At 39.3% G+C, this 22,361-nt stretch overlaps 1 protein-coding gene across 12 annotated transcripts in view; it reads left to right on the top strand.

The window, feature by feature from the left end:
* Gria4 (glutamate ionotropic receptor AMPA type subunit 4) overlaps positions 1-22,361 on the top strand; it is a 474,601-nt gene that overhangs the window by 361,370 nt on the left and 90,870 nt on the right. For all 12 annotated transcript variants that reach the window (XR_010053935.1, XR_010053936.1, XR_010053937.1 and 9 more), the window contains 2 exons: positions 17,176-17,343; positions 18,456-18,560. Coding sequence is in view for 9 of the 12 variants with exons in the window: in XM_063265032.1 (XP_063121102.1) it covers positions 17,176-17,343; positions 18,456-18,560 (273 nt within the window). In the remaining 3 variants the exon portion in view is untranslated. The remainder of the gene's footprint in view (positions 1-17,175; positions 17,344-18,455; positions 18,561-22,361) is intronic.

The raw sequence follows: 22,361 nt of genomic DNA, 5'->3' as shown, positions 1-22,361 counted from the left end.
AGATTCCACCTCACAACAGTCAGAATGGCTAAGATCAAACACTCTGGCGACAGCAGATGCTGGACAGGATGTGGAGAAAGAGAAACACTTCTCCATTGTTGGTGGGGTTGTAGACTGGTACAACCATTCTGGAAATCAGTCTGGAGATTCTTCAGAAAATTGGATTTCGCACTACCTGAGAACCCAGCTATACCTGTCTTGGGCATGTGCCCAAAAGATGCCCCAACATGTAACAAAGACACATGCTCCACTATGTTCATAGCAGCCTTATTTATAATAGCCAGAAGCTGGAAAGAACCCAGATGCCCTTCAACAGAGGAATGGATACAGAAAATGTGGTACATCTACACAATGGAACATTACACAGTTATCAAGAACAATGACTTTTTGAAATTCATAGGCCCATGGATGGAACTGGAAAATATTCTGAGTGAGATAACCCAGTCACAGAAAAACAGAGGTGGTATGTACTCATTGATAAGTGGATATTAACCCAAATGCTCGAATTACCTCAAATGACAGAACATATAAAACTCAAGAAGGATGACCAAAATGCCAATGCTTCACTCCTTTTTTTTCTTTTAATTAATTTGAGTATTTCTTATTTACATTTCGAATGTTATTACATTTCCCGGTGTCCAGGCCAACATCCCCCTAACCCCTCTCCCTCCCCTTCTATATGGGTATTCACTCCCCATCCTCCCCCCATTACCGCCCTCCCCCCAACAATCACATTCACTGGGGGTTCAGTCTTAGCAGGACCAAGGGCTTCCCCTTCCACTGGTGCTCTTACTAGGCTATTCATTACTACCTATGAGGTTAGAATCCAGGGTCAGTCAATGTATAGACTTTGGGTAGTGGTTTAGTCCCTGGAAGCTCTTGTTGCTTGGCATTGTGGTTCATATGGGTTCTCTAGCCACTTTAAGCTCTTCCAGTCCTTTCTCTGATTCCTTCAACAGGGGTCTCATTCTCAGTTCAGTGGTTTGCTGCTGGCATTCGCCTATCTATTTGCTGTATTTTGGACGTGTCTTTCAGGAGAGATCTACATCTGGATCCTGTCGGCCTGCACTTCTTTGCTTCATCCATCTTGTCTAATTGGGTGGCTGTATATGTATGGGCCACATGTGCGGCAGGCTCTGAATGGGTGTTCCTTCTGTGTCTGTTTTAATCTTTGCCTCCTTATTCCCTGCCAAGGGTATTTTGTTCCCCTTTTAAAGAAGCAGTGAATCATTCACATTTTGATCATCAGTCTTGAGTTTCATGTGTTCTGTGCATCTAGGGTAATTCAAGCATTTGGGCTAATAGCCACTTAATAAATGCGTACATACCATGTGTGTTTCTGTGATTGGGTTACCTCACTCAGGATGATATTTTCCAGTTCCCTTCATTTGCCTATGAATTTCATGAAGTCATTGTTTTTGATAGCTGAGTAATATTCCATTGTGCAGATGTACCACATTTTCTGTATCCATTCCTCTGTTGAAGGGCATCTGGGTTCTTTCCAGCCTCTGGCTATTATAAATAAGGCTGCTATGAACATAGTGGAGCACGTGTCTTTGGTATATGTTGGGGCATCTTTTGGGTATATGCCCAAAAGAGGTATAGCTGGGTCCTAAGGTAGATCAATGTCCAATTTTCAGAGGAAACTCCAGACTGATTTCCAAAATGGTTGTACCAGTCTGCAATCCCACCAAAAATGGAGGAGTGTTCCTCTTTCTCCATATCCTTGCCAGCATTTGCTGTCACCTGAGTTTTTGATCTTAGCTATTCTCACTGGTGTGAGGTGAAATCTCGGGGTTGTTTTGATTTGCATTTCCCTTATGACTAAAGATGTTGAATATTTCTTAAGGTGTTTCTCAGCCATTCAGTATTCCTCAGATGTGAATTCTTTATTTAGCTCTGAACCCCATTTTTAATAGGGTTATTTGTCTCCCTGTGGTCTACCTTCTTGAGGTCTTTGTATATTTTGGATATAAGCCCTCTATCTGTTATAGGATTGGTAAAGATCTTTTCCCAATCTGTTGGTTGCCGTTTTGTCCTAACCACGGTGTCCTTTGCCTTACAGAAGCTTTGCAGTTTTCTGAGATCCCATTTGTCGATTCTATTTTTTTTTTTTTGGTTCTTTTTTTCGGAGCTGGGGACCCATTTGTCGATTCTTGATCTTAGAACATAAGCCATTGGTGTTTTGTTCAGGAAAGTTTCTCCAGTGCCCAGGTGGTCGAGATGCTTCCCCACTTTTTCTTCTATTAGTTTGAGTGTACCTGGTTCTATGTGGAGGTCCTTGATCCACTTGGAATTAAGCTTTGTACAGGGTGATAAGCATGGATCGATCTGCATTCTTCTACATGTTGACCTTCAGTTGAACCAGCACCATTTGCTGGAAAGGCTATCTTTTTTTTCATTGGATGGTTTTGGCTCCTTTGTCAAAAATCAAGTGACCATAGGTGTTTGGGTTCATGTCTGCGTCTTCAATTCTTTTCCATTGGTCTATCTGTCTGTCTCTGTACCAATACCATACAGTATATATCACTATTGCTCTGTAATACTGCTTGAGTTCAGTGACAGTGATTCCCACTGAAGTCCTTTTATTGTTGAGGATAGTTTTAGTTATCCTGGGTTTTTTGTTATTCCAGATGAATTTGCAAATTGTTCTGTCTAACTCTTGAAGAATAGGATTGGTATTTTGATGGGGATTGCATTGAATCTGTAGATTGCTTTTGGTAAAATGGCCATTTTTACTATATTAATCCTGCCAATCCATGAGCATGGGAGATCTTTCCATCTTCTGAGGTCTTCTTCAATTTCTTTCTGCAGAGGCTTGAAATTCTTATCATACAGTTATTTCACTTGCTTGGTTAAAGTCACACCAAGGTTTTATATTATTTGTGAATATTATGAAGGGTGTCATTTCCCTAATTTCTTTCTCGGCTTGTTTCTCTTTTGTGTAGAGGAAGGCTACTGATTTATTTGAGTTAAGTTCATACCCAGCCACTTTGCTGAAGTTGTTTATCAGGTTTAGTAGTTCTCTGGTGGAACTTTTGGGATCACTTAAATATACTATCATATCATCCGCAAATAGTAATATTTTGACTTCTACCTTTCCAATCTGTATTCCTTTGATCTCCTTTTGTTGTCTGATTGCTCTGGCTAGTACTTGGAGAACTATATTGAGTAAGTAGGGAGAGAGTGGGCAGCCTTGTCTAGTCCCTGACTTTAGTGGGATTGCTTCAAGTTTCTCTCCGTTTAGTTTAATGTTAGGGACTGGTTTGCTCTATATGGCTTTACTATGTTTAGGTATGGGCCTTGAATTCCTATTCTTTCCAGGACTTTTATCATGAAGGGGTGTTGAAGTTTGTCAGATGCTTTCTCAGAATCTAATGAAATGATCATGTGGTTTTGTTTTTTCAGTTTGTTTATATAATGGATCACATTGATGGTTTTCCGTACATGAAATCATCCCTGCATGCCTGGGATGAAGCCTACTTGATCATGGTGGATGATTGTTTGGATGTGCTCTTGGATTTGGTTTGCCAGAATTTTATTGAGTATTTTTGCTTCGATATTCATAAGGGAAATCGGTCTGAGGTTCTCTTTTTTTGTTGGGTCTTTGTGTGGTTTAGGTATAAGAGTAATTGAGGCTTCATAGAAGGAATTTGGTAGTGCTCCATCTCTTTTAATTTTGTGGAATAGTTTGGATAGTATTGGTCTGAGGTGTTCTATGAAGGTCTGATAGAATTCTACACTAAACCTGTCTGAATCTCTGCTCTGTTTGGTTGGGAGACCTTTAATGACTGCTTCTATTTTGTTAGCAGTTATGGGGTTGTTTCAATGGTTTATCTGTTCCTGATTTAACTTCGGTACCTGGTATCTGTCTAGGAAATTGTCCATTTCCTCCAGATTTTCAAGTTTTTGTTGAATATAGGCTTTTGTAGTAGGATCTGATGATTTTTTGAATTTCCTCTGATTCTGTAGTTATGTCTCCCTTTTCATTTCTGATTTTGTTAATTTGGACACACTCTCTGTGTCCTCTCATTAGTCTGGCTAAGGGTTTATCTATCTTGTTGATTTTCTCAATGAACCAACTTTTGGTTCTGTTGATTCTTTCTATGGTCCTTTTCGTTTCTACTTGGTTGATTTCAGCTCTGAGTTTGATTATTTCCTGACTTCGACTCCTCCTGGGTGTATTTGCTTCTTTTTGTTCTAGAGCATTTAGGTGTGCTGTCAAGGTGGTAACATATGGTCTCTCCAGTTTCTTTCTGCAGGTACTCAAAACTATGAGTTTTCCTCTTAGCACAGCTTCCATTGTGTCCTGTAAGTTTGTGTATGTTGTACCTTCATTTTCATTAAATTCTAAGAAGTCTTTAATTTCTTTCTTTATTTCTTCCTTGACCAGGTTATAGTTGAGTCGAGCATTGTTCAACTTCCATGTATATGTGGGCATTCTTCCCTTATTTTTATTGAAGACCAGCTTTAGCCCATGGTGGTCTGATAGGAAGCATGGGATTATTTGTATCTTTCTGTATCTGTTTAGACCTGTTTTGGACCAATTATATGGTTATTTTTGGAAAAAGTACCATGAGGTGCTGAGAAGAATGTATATCCTTTTGCTTTAGGATAGAATGTTCTATAAATATCTGTTAAATCCATTTGGTTCATGACTTCTCTTAGTCTGCGTACATCTCTGTTTCATTTCTGTTTCCATGACCTGTCCATTGATGAGAGTGGGGTGTTGAAATCTCCTACTATTATTGTGTGAGGTGTAATGTGTTTTTTGAGCTTTAGTAAGGTTTCTTTTACGTATGTAGGTGCCCTTGTATTTGCAGCATAGATATTTAGGATTGAGAGTTCATCTTAGTGGATTTTACCTTTGATGAATGTGAAGTGTCCTTTCTTATCTTTTTTGATGACTTTTAGTTGTAAATTGATTTTATTCGATATTAGGATGGCTACTCCAGCTTGCTTCTTCAGAGAATTTGCTTGGAAATTTGTTTTCAAGCCTTTCACTCTGAGGTAGTGTCTGTCTTTGTCTCTGAGGTGTGTTTCATGTAAACAGCAGATTTCAGGATCCTCATTGCGTATCCAGTTTCTTTCTATGTCTTTTTATTGGGGAGTTGAGGCCATTGATGTTGAGAGATATAAGAAATAGTGATTATTGCTTCCTGTTTTATTCATATTTGCATGTGAGGTTATGTTTGTGTGCTTTTCTTCTCTTTGTTTTGTTGCCAAGACAATTAGTGTCTTGCTTTTTCTAAAGTGTAGCTTGCCTCCTTATGATGGGCTTTACCATTTATTATCCTTTGTAGCACTGGATTTGCAGAAAGATATTGGGTAAGTTTGGTTTTGTCATGGAATATCTTGGTTTCTCCATCTATGTTAATTGAGAGTTTTGCAGGATAAAGTAACCTGGGCTGGTATTTGTTTTCTCTTAGAGTCTGTATGATATTTGTCCAGGATATTCTGGCTTTCATAGTCTCTGGCGAGAAGTCTGGTGTGATTCTGCTAGGTCTGCTTTTATATGTTACTTGACCTTTTTCCCTTACTGCTTTTAATATTCTTTATTTTGTTCATTTGGTGTTTTGACTATTCTGTGACGGGAGGAGTTTCTTTTCTGGACCAATGTATTTGGAGTTCTGTAGGATTCTTGTATGCTTATGGGCATCTCTTTCTTTAGGTTTGGGATGTTTTCTTCTATCATTTTGTTGAAGATATTTACTGGTCCTTTGAGCTGGGAGTCTTCACTCTCTTCTATACCTATTATCCTTAGGTTTGATCTTCTCATTGAGTCCTGGATTTCCTGTATGTTTTGGACTAGTAACTTTTTCTGCTTTACCTTATTTTTGACAGTTGTGTCCATGATTTCTATGGAATCTACTTCTACTGAGATTCTCTCTTCTATCTCTTGTATTCTGTTGGTGGTGCTTGTATCTATGGCTCCTTGTCTCTTCCTTTGGTTTTCTATATCCAGGGTTGTCTCCCTGTGTTCTTCCTTGATTGCTTCTATTTCCATTTTAAATTCCTTCAACTGTTTGATTGTGTTTTCCTGGAATTCTTTCAGGGATTTTTGTGATTCCTCTCTATAGGCTTCTACTTGTTTATTTATGGTTTCCTGCATTTCTCTAAGGGAATTCTTCATGTCTTTCTTGAAGTCCTCCAGCATCATGATCAAATATGATTTTAAATCTAGATCTTGCTTTTCTGGTTTGTTTATATATTCAGTGTTTGCTTTGGTGGGAGAATTGGGCTTTGATGATGCCATGTAGTCTTGGTTTCTGTTGCTTGGGTTCTTGTGCTTGCCTCTTGCCATCAGATTATCTCTGGGATTACTTTTTTCTGCTATTTCTGACAGTTGCTAGACTGTCCTACAGGCCTGTGTGTCAGGAGTGCTGTAGACTTGTTTTCCTGTTTTCTTTCAGCCAGTTATGGGAACAAAGTGTTCTGCTTTCGCGAGTGTAGATTTTCTTGTCTATTGGTCTTCAGCTGTTCCTGTGGGCCTGTGTCTGAGTTCACCAGGCAGGTCACTTGGAGCAGAAAATTTGGACTTACCTGTGGTCCCGAGGCTCGAGTTTGCTCATGTGGTGTTGCTTATGAGTTCTCCACGAGGGCAGCAACCAGGAGGTCCTGAGCCGCCCTTTCTGGGAGCCCTCGTGCACCAGGGTCGCAGATGGCATTTGGTGTTTTCCTCTGGAGTCAGAAATGTGGGCAGAGTGTAGTCTCTTCTGGCTTCCCAGGCATTTCTGCCTCTCTAAAGGTTTAGCTCTCCCTCCCACCAGATTTGGGTGTACAGAACTGTTGATCCGGTCCCTCCTGGTTCCGGTGGTGTCTCGGGAGCAGGGTATCTGCAGCTCCAGTGCCCCTATCTACCGTATCCCAGAGGCCATATACAGTTTCCTTTTGGGCCAGGGATATGGGTATTGGTGGGCAGTATTGGTGGTCTCTTCTGCTCTGCAGTCTCAGGAGTGCCCACCTGTCTGGGCAGTGAGTTCTCTCTCTCACGGGGTTGGGAGCAGTGAGCTGCGGGCAGGGATCAGTGAGGTTGGGAATCCAGCTAAAAACTGAAAGTGTCCGGTCCTAGAGGAATTTTGCCTCTGTCTGTCCTGAGACCACCAGTCCGGTCGCTTGGAGCAGAAAAGTTAGTCTTACCTGTGGTCCTGAGGCTCAAGTTTGCTCATGGGTTGTTGCTTATGAGCTCTCTTCGAGGGCGGTGTCCAGGACGACCTGCGCCACCCTTTCTGGGGCTCCATGCACCAGGGTCCCAGATGGCGTTTGGTGTTTTCCTCTAGAGTCAGATATGTGGGCAGAGTGTAGTCTCTTCTGGCTTCCCAGGCATGTCTCTCATTCCTTTAAAAGGGGAAGATGAATACACTTGGGGCAGGATAGGAAGGCAAAGTTTAGAACAGAGGCAGGAGGAACACCCATTCAGAGCCTGCCCCACATGTGGCCCATACATATACAGTCACCAAACTAGATAAGATGGATGAAGCAAGGAAGTGTAGGGACCGGATGTAGATCTCTCCTGAGACACACGGCCAGAATAAGGCAAATAAATAGGCAAATGCCAGCAGCAAACCCCTTAACTGAGAACGGACCCCTGTTGGAGGAATCAGAGAAAGGACTGAAAGAGCTTGAAGTTGGCTTGAGACCCCATATGAACAACAATGCCAACCAACCAGGGCTTCCAGGGACTAAGCCACTACCCAAAGACTATACATGGACTGACCCTGTGCTCCAACTGCATAGGTAGAAATGAATAGCCTAGTAAGGGTTAGTAAGCCTAGTACGTGGAAGGGGAAGCCCTTTGTCGTGCCAAGACTGAACCCCCAGTGAATGGGATTGTTGGGTGGAGGGTGGTAATGGGGGAAGGATTGGGAGGGGAACACCCATCTAGAAGGGGAGTGGGAGGGGTTAGTAGGATGGTGGCCTGGAAACCGGGAAAGGGAATAACAATTGAAATGTAAATAGATATCCAATTTAATAAAGATGGAGAAAAAAAAAACAAGATTTACTGAATCTAATAGAAGAGAAAGTGGGAAAGAGCCTACAACTCATTGGCACAGGATGAAATTTCACTGGGACTAAACAACCAACCAATGAATACACTTGAAGGGATCCATGACTCTTGCAATGTATGGACCAGAGGATAGCATTGTCTATCATCAATAGGACGAAGAGCCCTTGGCCCTGTAAAGTCTCATTTCTTCAATGTAGGGGAAGGCCAGGGCATTGAGGTAGGAATGGATGGGCGAGAGTGGTAACATCTGCATAGAAGCAGCGGAAAGGGGAAGGGCAACAACATTTGGAATGTAAATACATAAAAATATCCAAGAAGAATAAAATTTAAAGAAAGAAAAAAAGTTTACACAGACCTAAGTATGATTCTGGGCACTTAGATATTTAATATGCATATTACCATTTTTATTGCTTCTTTTATTTATTTACATTTCAAATGTTATCCCCTTTCCCAATTTCCTTTTCCAAACCCCTTCCCCATGCTTCTTCTAGGAGAACGCTCCCCAACCTACCCATGCAGTCCTGTCTAAGCACCCTAGCACCCACCTACATTGGGGCATTGACAGTTCACAGGACCAAGGGCCTCCCCTCTGATTGATGCCAGATGAAACCATCCCTTGTTACATTACAGCTGAAGACATGGCTCCCTTTATGTTAACTCTTTCGTTGGTGATTTAGTCCATGAGAACTCTGGGGGGGGGGGCTTTGGTTGGATGATATTATTGCTCTTCGTATGGGATATCAAACTCCTTCAGCTCCTTCAGTCATTCTGCTAACTTCTCCATTGAGGTCCCTGTACTCAGTTCAATGGCTGGCTACGAGCATCCTCATCTGTATTGGTCAGGCTCTGGCAGAGCCTCTCAGGAGACAGCTATATCAGGCTCCTGTCAGCAAGCACTTCTTGGCATTAGCAATAATGTCCGGGTTTGGTGTCTGCATATGGGATGGATCAAAGGTGGGGCAATTTCTTGATGGCCTTTCCTTCAGTCTCTGCTCCACTCTTTACCCCAGTATTTCCTTTTGACAGGAGCAATCTGGGGTAAAATATTGGAGTTGGGTGTGTGGCCTCATCCCTCAACCAGCGGCTGTGTCCAACTTCTAAATAAACTCTACAAGTTCTATCTCCTCTGTGTTGGCTGTTTCAGCTAATGTCACCACCATTCGGTCCTGGGATCCTCTTGCTTTCCTGCCAATTGGTACTTTCTTTTGGCTACACCAGTTTTCCATCTTTCATTGTTATACATGTCTATTCAATTTCCTGACTCCCTGTACATCTCTTCCCATATCTGATTCTGCCCACTTTCTCCCTTTCTCCTCTTTTTCCTCCCAAGTACCTCCTACCCTCTACCTCCTGAGATTATTTTGTTTCTCCTTAGTTGGACTAAGGAATCCACACTTTTGGCCTTTCTTCTTGTTGGGCTTCAAATGATTTGTGAGTTGTATCATGGGTATTAAAAGCTTGTTGGCAATATCCACTTAACAGTGAGTGCATACCACGTGTGTTCTTGTGTGACTGGGTTACATCACTCAGGATGCTATTTTCTTTTTTTTTGTTTTTTGTTGTTGTTGTATAAAGTTTTTTTTCCATTTCTTTTTTATTATTATTATTAACTTGAGTATTTCTTATATACATTTCGAGTGTTATACCCTTTCCCAGTTTCTGGGCAAACATCCCCCTCCCCCCTCCCCTTTCTTACCGGTGTTCCCCTCCCCACCCTCCCCCCATTGTCCCCCTCCCCCCAACAGTCTAGTTCACTGGGGGTTCAGTCTTAGCAGGACCCAGGGCTTCCCCTTCCACTGGTGCTCTTACTAGGATATTCATTGCTACCTATGAGGTCAGAGTCCAGGGTCAGTCCATGTATAGTCTTTAGGTAGTGGCTTAGTCCCTGGAAGCTCTGGTTGCTTAGCATTGTTGTACATATGGGGTCTCGAGCCCCTTCAAGATCTTCCAGTTCTTTCTCTGATTCCTTCAACGGGGGTCCTATTCTCAGTTCAGTGGTTTGCTGTTGGCATTCGCCTCTGTATTTGCTGTATTCTGACTGTGTCTCTCAGGAGCGATCTACATCCGGCTCCTGTCGGTCTGCACTTCTTTGCTTCATCCATCTTGTCTAATTGGATGGCTGTATATGCATGGGCCACATGTGGGGCAGACTCTGAATGGGTGTTCCTTCAGTCTCTGTTTTAATCTTTGCCTCTCTCTTCCCTGCCAAGGGTATTCTTGTTCCCCTTTTAAAGAAGGAGTGAACCATTCACATTTTGATCATCTGTCTTGAGTTTCATTTGTTCTAGGCATTTAGGAACACTCCTCCATTGTTGGTGGGATTGCAAACTGGTACAACCATTCTGGAAATCAGTCTGGAGGATCCTCAGAAAATTGGACATTGAACTGCCTGAGGATCCAGCTATACCTCTCTTGGGCATATACCCAAAAGATGCCCCAACATATAAAAAAGACACGTGCTCCACTATGTTCATTGCAGCCTTATTTATAATAGCCAGAAGCTGGAAAGAACCCAGATGCCCTTCAACAGAGGAATGGATACAGAAAATGTGGTACATCTACACAATGGAATATTACTCAGCTATCAAAAACGACTTTATGAAATTCGTAGGCAAATGCTGAAACTGGAAAATATCATCCTGAGTGAGCTAACCCAAACACAGAAAGACATACATGGTATGCACTCACTGATAAGTGGCTATTAGCCCAAATGCTTGAATTACCCTAAGGATGCTATTTTCTAGATCCATCCATTAGCTGAGTATTTTTGAAGTCATTGTTTTTAATAGCTGAGTGGTACTCCATAGTGGAAATACATCACATTTTCTGTATCCATTCCTCTGTTGAGGGACATCTAGGTTCTTTCCAGTTTCTGGCTATTAAATAAGGCTGCTATGAACATAGTGGAGCATGTTTCCTTGCTATAAGTTGGAGCATCTTTGGGTATATTCCCAGGGGAAGTATAGATGGTTTCTCAGGTAGTACTATGCCCAATTTTCTAAGGAAACCCCAAATTGATTTCCAGAGTAGTTGTACCAGCTTGCAATCCCACCAGCAATGGGATTTTTCCACAATTTCTTTTTCCACACCCTTGCCAGCATCTGATGTCACCTGGGTTTTTGGTCTTAGTTAACCATTCTGACTACTGTAAGGTGGAATCTCAGGGTTGTTTTGATTTGCATTTCCCTGGTGACTAAAGATGTTGAACATTTCTTTAGGTGCTGCTTAGCCATTGGATATTCCTCAGTTGAGAATTCTTTGCTTAGCTCTGTATTCCATTTTTAATAGGGTTATTTGATTCTCTGGAATCTAATTTGAGTTCTTTGTATATATTTGATATTAACCCTCTATGGAATGTAGGATTGTTAAGGATCCTTTCCCAATCTGTTGGTTGCTGTTTGGTCCTATTGACAGTGTCATTTGCCTTACAGAAGCTTTGCAATTTTACAAGGGCCCATTTGTCAATTTTTGATCTTAGAGCATAAGCCACTGGTGTTCTGTTCAGGAAATTTCCCCCTATGCTCAGGTGTTCAAGGCTCTTCTTCACTTTTTCTTTTATTAGATTCAGTATATCCAGCTTTTAGAGTCTCTGTTGAGATGTCTGGTGTGATTCTGATAGACATGCCATTATATGTTACTTGACCTTTTTCCTTTACTACTTTAGTATTCTTTCCTTGTTTTGCGCATTTGGTGTTTTGATTATTATGTAATGGAAGGAATTTCTTTTCTGGTCTATTTTATTTGAAGTTCTGTAGGCTTCTTGTATATTTATGGGCATCTCTTTCTTTAGGTTAGGGAAGTTTTCTTCTATAATCATGTTGAAGATATTTACTGGCCCTTTAAATTGGGAAGCTTTGCTCTCGGTCATACCTATTATTCTTAGATTTAGTCTTCTCATTTTGTGTCCTGGATTTCCTGAATGTTTTTGATTAGGAACTTTTTTTGCATTTTGCATTTTTTTAAAAATTTTCTTTGTTGTGTCAATGTTTTCTATGGTATCTTCTCCACCTTAGATTATCTTTTCTCTCTCTTGTAGTCTGTTGGTGATGCTTGTATCTATGACTCCTGATCCCTTTCCTAGGTTATCTACCTCCAGGATTGTCTCTCTTTGTGATTTCTTTATTGTTTCTATTTCTATTTTTAGATCCTGGATTGTTTTGTTGAATTCCTTCACCTGTTTGGTTGTTTTTCCTGTAATTCTTTATGGAATTTTTATGTTTCTTCTTTATGGGCATCTATCTGTTTACTTGTTTTCTCCTGTATTTCTTTAATGGAGTTATTTTAAGTCCTTCTTATAGTCTTCTCTCATCATCATGAGATGTATCTGGTATGTTGGGGTATCCAGGACTTGCTGTGGTGGGAGAACTGGGTTCTGATGATGTCAAGTGGCCTTGGTTTTTGTTGCTTATATTCTGGTGCTTACCTCTCACCATCTTGTTATCTCTAGTGTTATCTGGTCTTTTTGTCTCTGACTGTAGCCTGTCCCTTTTGTGAGTCTGTAAGCCTGTGGCCTTAGGTGTGTTAGCACTCCTTGGAGACCAACTCTCTCCAATGGAATTGGGGTGCAGAGAGATATGGCTCAGGGTCACCTCCGGGGCACATATGGAAACCTGAAGGAACATGTCCCTGGCTGCTAGACATTTCCTATCACATCTTCCCATTTAATATACATTTTTACCCTCTGTGATTATATTCTGAAAACCTTACTCAAGAATAAGTGATACAGGGGTTGGGGATTTAGCTCAGTGGTAGAGCACTTGCCTAGCAAGTGCAAGGCCCTGGGTTCGGTCCCCAGCTCCGAAAAAAAAAAAAAAAGAATAAGTGATACAAATATTAAGTCATTGTTCTTAAAAAGGAATGTAAGATTGCTTTATGAAGACTTCTAGTTGCGATCTTCTGTCAATTAATTAACACATTGTTTTATTCATTTTAGTTATTTTTCTTCCTTAGCATTGACCTAAAGCCACTCCTCAAAGGAAATTTTATATATATATGTATATAAATATATATAAATTAATAAATATATATATATATGTCAGAAGCACCAGTGCCTTCTCACATTATGCCCATTAGGCAGCAATCAATGCTATGTTTCAGATCATTTTAAGCTCTAAAATAACCTGTCAAAAGCACAAATTTGGGTAAAATTGCACCTCCTGAGCAACAAAAAACTGTACTTGTTTATATCATGAGAACAGAAACAAAAAATTGTAGTCTCTATTTATTTAACTAGAGAAGGAACTTTGCATATTGACTGAATTGAATGTTCCACTACTCTGTATATGCCTATAATTCCCCTCAAAAGTATCAGTTAAGTATTGATTTGGAGATTGTAAATAAATGTTAATAAGTAATGAACTTCAAAACCAGAGTTCATAAATGGTGAGATTTGTATATAATTAACTGAACTGTATTTCAGTTGGTTAATGTGTAACCCAAGAATTAACACATAACCTCTGATCTCATCATTTTCTTTTAGTAAAAGAAATAATAATTACTAATATTAATGAAATATGAAAACAAATGTTCTTTTGATTTCATGACTCTTGTTACTTTCCTGTTGCTCCAGCTAAATATAGCTGCGCTCTTTAGTCAATGTCACCAAGTATAGGTGTCAGTCACCAAGTGTAGCTGTTACCTCCACAGTCTTTCACCTTTATCTGAAATATCCATTTATTCCAACTTTATTCCAAAATTTATTTCAAGTTCCACCTTCTCCGTGATCTTCCTCTATCAACCAGGACTTACCATAATTAGTATTTGTCTCCCGGAAACTCCTGTAAGGACCACACAGGATCAATCTTCACATTCTCACATTTCTTAGCCAGTGGGTTCTGCAGTCAGCTTGTTGGGTAGTGATGAATAGCCAGTTTCACAACAACTACAGTAAACAATTAATTTTTATTTTTCTGCTTTGTGCTCTGTAACTTATATATTTTATATTCTATAAAATTAGGAATAGCATGACTTGAATTTATTTTAGTTCTTTCCTTTCGAAGTGCATTTTCCTCTACTGCACACGAATTCTGTCTGTTTACTCTTTTTTTTTTTTATTAACTTGAGTATTTCTTATATACATTTCAAGTGTTATTCCCTTTCCCGGTTTCCGGGCAAACATCCCCCTCCCCCCTCCCCTTCCTTATGGGTGTTCCCCTCCCAACCCTCCCCCCATTGCCGCCCTCCCCCCATAGACTAGTTCACTGGGGGTTCAGTCTTAGCAGGACCCAGGGCTTCCCCTTCCACTGGTGCTCTTACTAGGATATTCATTGCTACCTATGGGGTCAGAGTCCAGGGTCAGTCCATGTATAGTCTTTAGGTAGTGGCTTAGTCCCTGGAAGCTCTGGTTGCTTGGCATTGTTGTACTTTTGGGGTCTCGAGCCCCTTCAAGCTCTTCCAGTTCTTTCTCTGATTCCTTCAATAGGGGACCTATTCTCAGTTCAGTGGTTTGCTGCTGGCATTCGCCTCTGTATTTGCTGTATTCTGGCTGTGTCTCTCAGGAGCGATCTACATCCGGCTCCTGTCGGTCTGCACTTCTTTGCTTCATCCATCTTGTCTAATTGGGTGGCTGTATATGTATGGGCCACATGTGGGGCAGGCTCTAAATGGGTGTTCCTTAAGTCTCTGTTTTAATCTTTGCCTCTCCCTCTGTCTGTTTACTCTTATGCCTACAAATGTTGAGATGCAGAATGTGCCTCTTCATTCTGAATGATGGGTAGGACAGAAAATAACTCCTAGCTAAGTAGTTTTAAAGCTGCTTACCAATTAAATTTTTATATAATATTTGTTTTCTACATGTTATCTGATATCTGGGTGTCTATATATATATGTTTTTCTATACTGTACTACAATAAAGCACATGAGAAAGAGTTGGAGCTTTTGACAAGGTAAAGCCAGTTTAAACTCCAAGCTTCTGTCAGCTCTTGGGCCCTATTAAACTTCTGACCTTTGCTTCTCCAGCTGGCTGTTTGCTTTGCACTGTACACCACTGTGCAACACCCTTTCCTTTATCTTCAGGAAATTTGTCTTTTTTTTTTTTCATTTTCCCTCAGCTTCGTTCTCCCTGCTTGGGAAAAAAGATCAATACGTTTTTTTCTTTTTTTATGTCTTAATACTGGCGCACCAGCAGTACATTTTGTCATTTGTCCTTTGGTCTTTGGGAAAATGTCTTTATTTCTCTTTTCTATTTTCTTGCCTTGGAAGAAGATGACTTTAGAGGATTTTTCTACTTAGAGACATGTTGGCTCAAGGAAGACAGAAGGTACATTAATGATTAGTGTAGCACTTTGTTTCTTTTCCTTCAGCTACTCCATCCTAATTTAGGGGGCATGGGCCTTTGCTTACATCTGTTGTATTGTATGGTGGGTGCTCACTTAGCAACTCTCTTAGTTTACATGACCTTTATACATTCTTTTAATATAAGACTCATGTTCAGTTTCTCTACCACTTAACAGTGCTTTCTTGTAATTCATGTATTTTTAGGTGTTCTCTTCCTTGAAATGCTAGCTCTTCAATGCACAAATCATATTACCTCTGTTTAGTTTCTACATTCACAATTCCAAATGGATTTTCTTTATTTGCAGGCAAAACCAAAACAAAACAAAAAAATTAAAACAAAAACAAAACAAACAAACAAAAAAACCAAGAAGTTAATCCCCTGCTTCCATGCCACAAATCTGCTCTGATGCACATGTAGAAAGTGTTAATCATATGGAATTCCTCAAACAAATAATGCAGTTATTGTCATGACTAGTAGTTGATGAATACTATGTCCTATCACCCATGTGTTTGATAAGTTTCTAATCAAGCATCACCAAAATTTACCCCAAATCATATTTTCCTATTCATCTTCCCTCACTTCCTGCTTTATGTTAATAATCTTGCCCAGGGCCTCACTCTTTTCTTTAAGAGATAGATGGATGGTCATCAAAACACAGATGGTTTATACTTTGTATATCTACATTGATACTGGGATGGAAAGTTAGACCAATGGTTAGTCCATCAAATTGAGCACATTCAGTAGACGATAAATACAAAACCTGTTAGAGTTAAATAAAATAGTTGGTATCACTAGCATTACATTTCTCAATAACAAACATAATTCCTCTGGGAGGATTTTAGCCTCACATTGTGCACTGTCTATTGTGTGAAATAAAAAAACAAACAAAAAACATCATACTATGGCCAGCTGGCAGACTGGCTGGCCTGACCTGTTCTCATCTGGGCAGACTCTCTGACCTGGAGCTCCAAAATCTCTACACCCGGCTTGCTAAGTTCTCATAGTAGTCACTGTGCTGCCAGCTCCAAGCATCCAAATTCACATAACTAACTGGTTTGCACTTCTTGCAAATCCACGCTTTGCCACTGTACCTTTCCCTCTGGAACCTAGCTGAGTCACCTTGTGAAGGAAAACAGTCACACAAACTTAGTTTAGAACCAACAGGCAACACAATCACTGAGCACAGCAACTAGCATCCTAATTTTGTAATCCATTCTAAGTTAAACTTCTCTTGTGGTGAATCATGGCAGACTCGCCACCTAAACCGGGGCCTCTTAGTTACATTTTCCCTCTAAGCTCTCCCTGTACAAAAACAAGTCACCTTTTCCAATCTCTTCTAGTCTCCTCTCCAACCCGTAAGTCCTGCCTACTCATTTCCCAGTGATTGGTCCCTACAAATCTTTACTCATTAGGGGAAGGTTCTGCCACAAATAAACATAAATATTTCACATCAATGAATGCAAAGAAAATCTCTGAGAACACTGCTAGGCATTTGGGAAGGAAAGAAAATACAGCCCTCCTGGAGCTAAGCCACTGCAATGCTGAATGGATACAAACTGTAGTTTCCATTCTCCCCCTGTTTATACTGAAATGCAACATAAAGTCCCAACCCAAGGCTGCTATTCTTACAGATGATAGAAAATTGTCCTTTAGGGTCTCTATTTTCAGAGTTTATTTTCTCCTTTAAAATTAGAGCAATATGTTGTGGCATGCAGACTTTGTGTTCAAGCAAGAAAAAACAAGACATTTCCAAAACCAATTTCAATTAATTATTAGTATCATGCTAGCTTTTGAGAACAATGGAGTTTTTGTCATAAGAGTACAGAGGTCCCAGATTGCTCATTGTTCTAGAATTTAATATTTGTTTTTCTAAACATTTTAACTTGCTTAGTACACCTCTGCTCTCACTTATGATGGAGTCCTGGTGATGGCTGAAACTTTCCGAAGTCTCAGAAGACAGAAAATTGATATTTCAAGGAGAGGAAATGCTGGGGACTGTCTGGCAAACCCTGCTGCTCCCTGGGGCCAGGGAATTGACATGGAGAGGACACTGAAGCAGGTAACTCATAATTTTGCTTTATTTCATGATCTTTTATAAGAATGATATGTTAAAAAGCAGACTAATCCATCTGATTATTAATGTCTATTATAATTTTCATGTTAATATAGCAAGCATTTAGCAGTATCAAAACATTTTAGATAGAATGGAAATGGTTATTCCTTATATAGATGTGTAGTCAAGATAACACAACAAATCCATAAAAATCTAAAACAGTGAAGTTGCTCAGTGTAGACACACTTGGTTAGCAATAGCCCAGTATTCCATAAAATCACTCAAGGACGCAGCATGACAGAGCAGCTGCCAATTTTGAGTAAACAGGTTGCTCTGGGAAAGTTTTGAAATGACATTTGAATGCTTTATTTCAATAATGGTTCTCATACCTGTTTACAACTTACACCAGAAAGAGCCATTACCCTCATTATCCATAAGGAGTCCAGGAAATATAAACCTAACTTGTAAAAGAAGGAGGAGAAATGTTTGGCAGAGGTACGGACTGCTTCAATGCATCTTCAACTTTAAATTAAATGAATAATTTTATTCTTTTATACCAATACAAACAATATATATTGCAAAACTGGTGTTTCTTAAAGTTATCAATTCCTCTGAAATGTGATGAATTCAAGGCATAAGTAAAATTAATGGGAATCAAAAGATAATTTGGAATCCAATATGCATGGATATTTTAAATGATGTATTTTTAGCTTTTTATATGTTAATTCAACATTAGCGCAAAGAATACAATCTGTCATAGGAACCCTAGGTACATAATCTGCTGTGAGAATATACAGAAAAAAAATGAAGCTTGACTCTAAGCAATTAAAATTTCTATTCTATAAATGATATTTTAATGTTGGAAAAGAATTATGTTACTTAAAATAAAATTTTGTAATACAAAAAAACCATCTAGGTATAGAACAAAATAACTTTTAATATCCTTTCATATCCCTTGTCAAGATTCCATCTCGGTAGCTCAAGCATCCAATGACATTCCAGAGAGTTAATTGTAACGTTTAATTACACAGCTATTAATAGTCCTTAGACTAGCAGTGACAGAGTCTCTTAAATGAAGCTCTTAATGAGTGTATGTGTGTTTTCCTTGTCCTTCATAGGTTCGAATTCAAGGGCTGACTGGGAATGTTCAATTTGACCATTATGGACGTAGAGTTAATTACACAATGGATGTGTTTGAACTGAAAAGCACAGGACCTCGAAAGGTAAGCTGTAACTAAACAAAACATAAAACTTTTTTTCTTGGATATTTTCTATATCTAAATTTCAAAAGTTGTCCCCCTTCCTGGTTTTCCCTCAAGAAACCCTGTACCACACACATACTCCGTGTATCCAGGAAGGTGCTAAGCCACCCACCAACTCACCAACTCCCTCCTTCCTCCCTGCCATGCCATACCCCAACACTGGAACTTCAAGCCTTCACAGGGCTAATGGGCTCTCTTCCCATTAATGCCCAACAATACCATCCTCTGCTACATGTGCTCCTGGAGCCAAGGGTTGCTCCATGTGTACTCTTTGATTTGTGGTTTAGTCCCTGGGAGCTCTCGGGTATCTGGTTGATTGATATTATTGTTGTTCCTATGGGATTCCAAACCTCAGCTACCTCAGTTCTTTCTCTAACTCTTCCACTGTGAACCCCATTCTCAGTACAATGATTGACTGCGAGCATTCTCCTCTGTATTTATTGGGGTCAGGCAGAGCCTCTCAGGAGTCAGATATATCAGGCTCCTGTTAACATGTACCTCTTGGCATCCCCAATAGTGTCTAGGTTTAGTGACTGCATGTGGGATGGATCCCCATGTGCAGTAGTCTCTGGATTGACTTTTCTTCAGTCTCTGCTCCACACTTTATCTCTGTATTTCCTCCCATGAGTATTTTGTTCCCCCTTTTAAGAACTCCTGAAGCATCCACAGCTTGATCAATCTTCTTCTTGAACTATATGTGGTCTGTGAATTGTATCTTAGGTATTCTGAGCATTTGTGCTAATATCCATTTATCAGTGAGTACATATCATGTGTGTGTTTTGTGATTAGGTTACCTCACTAAGGATGATATTTTATAGTTCCATCCATTCGCCGAAGATTTCATGATGTCATTGTTTTAATAGCTGAATAGTACTCCATTGTGGAAAAGTACCATATTTTCTCTATCTATTCCTCTGTTGAGGGACATCTGGGTTCTGTCCAGCTTCCAGCTATTTTAATAAAGCTGCTATGAACAGAATGGAGCATGTCTCCTTGTTATATGTTGAAGCCTTTTTTGGGCAAAATACCCAATAAATATCTATACCCAGGAGTACTATAGCTGGGACCTCAGGTTCAATTTTCTGAGGAACATCTAGACTGATTTCCAAAGTAGTTTTATCACCTTGCAATACCAAAAACAGAGGAGAAGTGTTTCTCTTTCTCCATATCCTCAGCAGTATCTGTTGTCACCTGAGTTTATGATCTTTGTCATTCTTACCGGTGTGCAGTGAAATCTCAGGATTGTTTTGATTTTCATTTCCCTGATAAGGAAGGACGTTGAACATTTCTTTAAGTGCTTCTCAACCATTCAATATTCAATTGAGATTTCTTTGTTTAGCTCTATAACCAATTTTTAAAAGGCTTATTTGATTCTCTGGAGTCTAACTTCTTGAGCTCTTTGTGTATAGTAGTTATTAGCCCGCTATGGGATGTAGGATTGGTAAAGATCTTTTCCTAATCTGTTGGATGATGTTTTGTCCTATTGACAGTGTCCTATGCCTTATAGAAGCTTTGAAATTTTATGAGGTCCAACTGGTCTATTGTTGATCTTAGAGCATAAGTTATTGGTGTTCTGTTCAGGAAATTGGCTCATTTGCCCGTGTGTTTGAGACTCTTCTCCCCTTTATTTTCTATGACTTTTTGTATTTGGTTTTATGTGAAGGTTCTTGATTCACTTGGACTTGAGCTTGTACAAGCAGATTAGAATGGATCAATTTTACATGCTTCTGCATGCTGATCTCTATTTGAATCAGCACCATTTGTTGAAAATACTGTCATTTTTTCACTGCATAGTTTTAGCTCCTTTGTCAAAGATCAGGGTGAGCTCACTTCTAGGGCTTCGATTCTATTCCATTGATCTACCTGCTTGTCTCTGTAAAAATACCATACAATTTTTATCACTATTGCTCTGTAATACAGCTTGAAGTCATTTCCCCCCAGAAGTTCTTTTATTGTTGAGAATAGTTTTTGCTATCCTGGGCTTTTTATTATTCCAACTGAATTTGCAAATTGCTTGTTCCAACTCTGTGAAGAATTGAATTGGAATTTTGATGGGAATGTACTAAATCTGTAGATTGATTTTGGCAAAATGGCCATTTTTGCCAAAAAAAAAGGAGGTTTCCATCTTCTGAGATCTTTTTTGATTTACTTCCTCAAATATTTGAATTTCTTGTCATACAGATCTTTCACTTGCTGGCTAAAGTCAGACCAAGGTATTTTATATTATTTGAGACTATTGTGAAGGGTATAGTTTTCCTAATTTCATTCTTAACCTGTTTGTCCTTTGGGTAGAAGAAGGCTATGGATTCGTTAGAGTTAATTTAATACCCAACCACTTTTCTGAAGTTTTTTTTTAATCAGATTTAGGAGTTCTTTGGTGGAATTTTTGGGATCACTTAAGTATACTATCATACCAACTGCAAATGGTGATAATTTGACTTCTTCCTTTTCAATTTGTATTCCTTTGGGCCCCTTTTGTTGTCTGATTTCTCTGCTAGGATTTTAAGTACTATATTCAATAAGTAGGGAGAGAGTGGACAGTCTTGCCTAGTCCCTGATTTTATTGGGGTTATTTCGTTTCCCTCCATTTAGTTTGATGATGGCTACTGTTTTAATGTATATTGCTTATACTATGTTTAGATGTGGGTCTTGAATTCCTGATAATTCCAAGACTTTTATCATGAAGGGGTGCTAAATTTTGTCAAATGCTTTCTCAGCATCTTTTTCTTAGTTAGTTTATATATTGTTTTACATTGATGGATTCATGTATATTGAACCATCCCTGCATCTGTAAGATGAACTCTATTTGATCATGATGGGAGATCACTTTGATGTGGTCTTGGCTTCAGTTTGGAAGAATTTTATTGACTATTTTTTCATATATATTCATAAGGGAAATTGGTCTGAAGTTCTCTTTCTTTGTTGGGTCATGATATTATTTAGGTAAAAGTATAATTGTGGCTTCATAAAACAAATTGGATATTATCCATCCTGTTCCAATTTTGTGGAATAGTTTGAAGAGTAGTGGTATTAGGTCTCTTTTTAAGGTTTGATAGGATTCTGCACTAAACTGGGGTTTAATCCAGTCTGGGGTGTTTTTGGTAGGGAGACTTTTAATGACTCCTTTAATTTCTTTAGGGGTTATGGGACTGTTTAGACAGTTTATCTGATCCTAATTTAACTTTGGTACCTGGTATCTATCAAAAAAATTATCCATTTCATCCAGATCTTCCAGTTTTGTTTTATATTGGCTTTTGTGGTATAATTTGATAATTTTTTAAATTTCCTTGGTTTCTGTTGTTATTTCTGATTTTGTTAATTTGGATACTGTCTCTGTGCCCTCTGGTTAGTCTGGCTAAGGTTTTATCTATCTTGTTGATTTTTCTCAAAGAACCAGCTACTGGTTTTGTTGATTCTTTATATAATTCTTTTTGTTTCTACTTGGTTGATTTCAGCCCTGAGTTTGATTATTTCCTACTGACTATTCCTCTTGGGTGTATTTGCTTCCTTTTGTTCTAGAGTTTTCAGGCGTAGTGTCAAGTTGCTAGTGTATATTCTCTCTAGTGTCGTTTTGGAGGCACTCAGAGCTATGAGTTTTCTACTTACCACTGCTTTCATTATGTCCCATAAGTTTGCATATGTTGTGCCTTCATTTTTATTTAATTCTAAAACATCTTTAATTTCTTTCTTTATTTCTTCCTTGACCAAGGTATCATTGAGTAGAGCATTGTTCAGCTTCCAAGTGTATGTGGGATTTCTGTC

Source organism: Rattus norvegicus, chromosome 8 (genome assembly GCF_036323735.1).
Source record: "Rattus norvegicus strain BN/NHsdMcwi chromosome 8, GRCr8, whole genome shotgun sequence".
Lineage (NCBI taxonomy): Eukaryota > Metazoa > Chordata > Mammalia > Rodentia > Muridae > Rattus > Rattus norvegicus.
The sequence above is the reverse complement of the archived record's forward strand: the minus strand, read 5'-3'. Positions and strand labels throughout refer to the sequence as shown.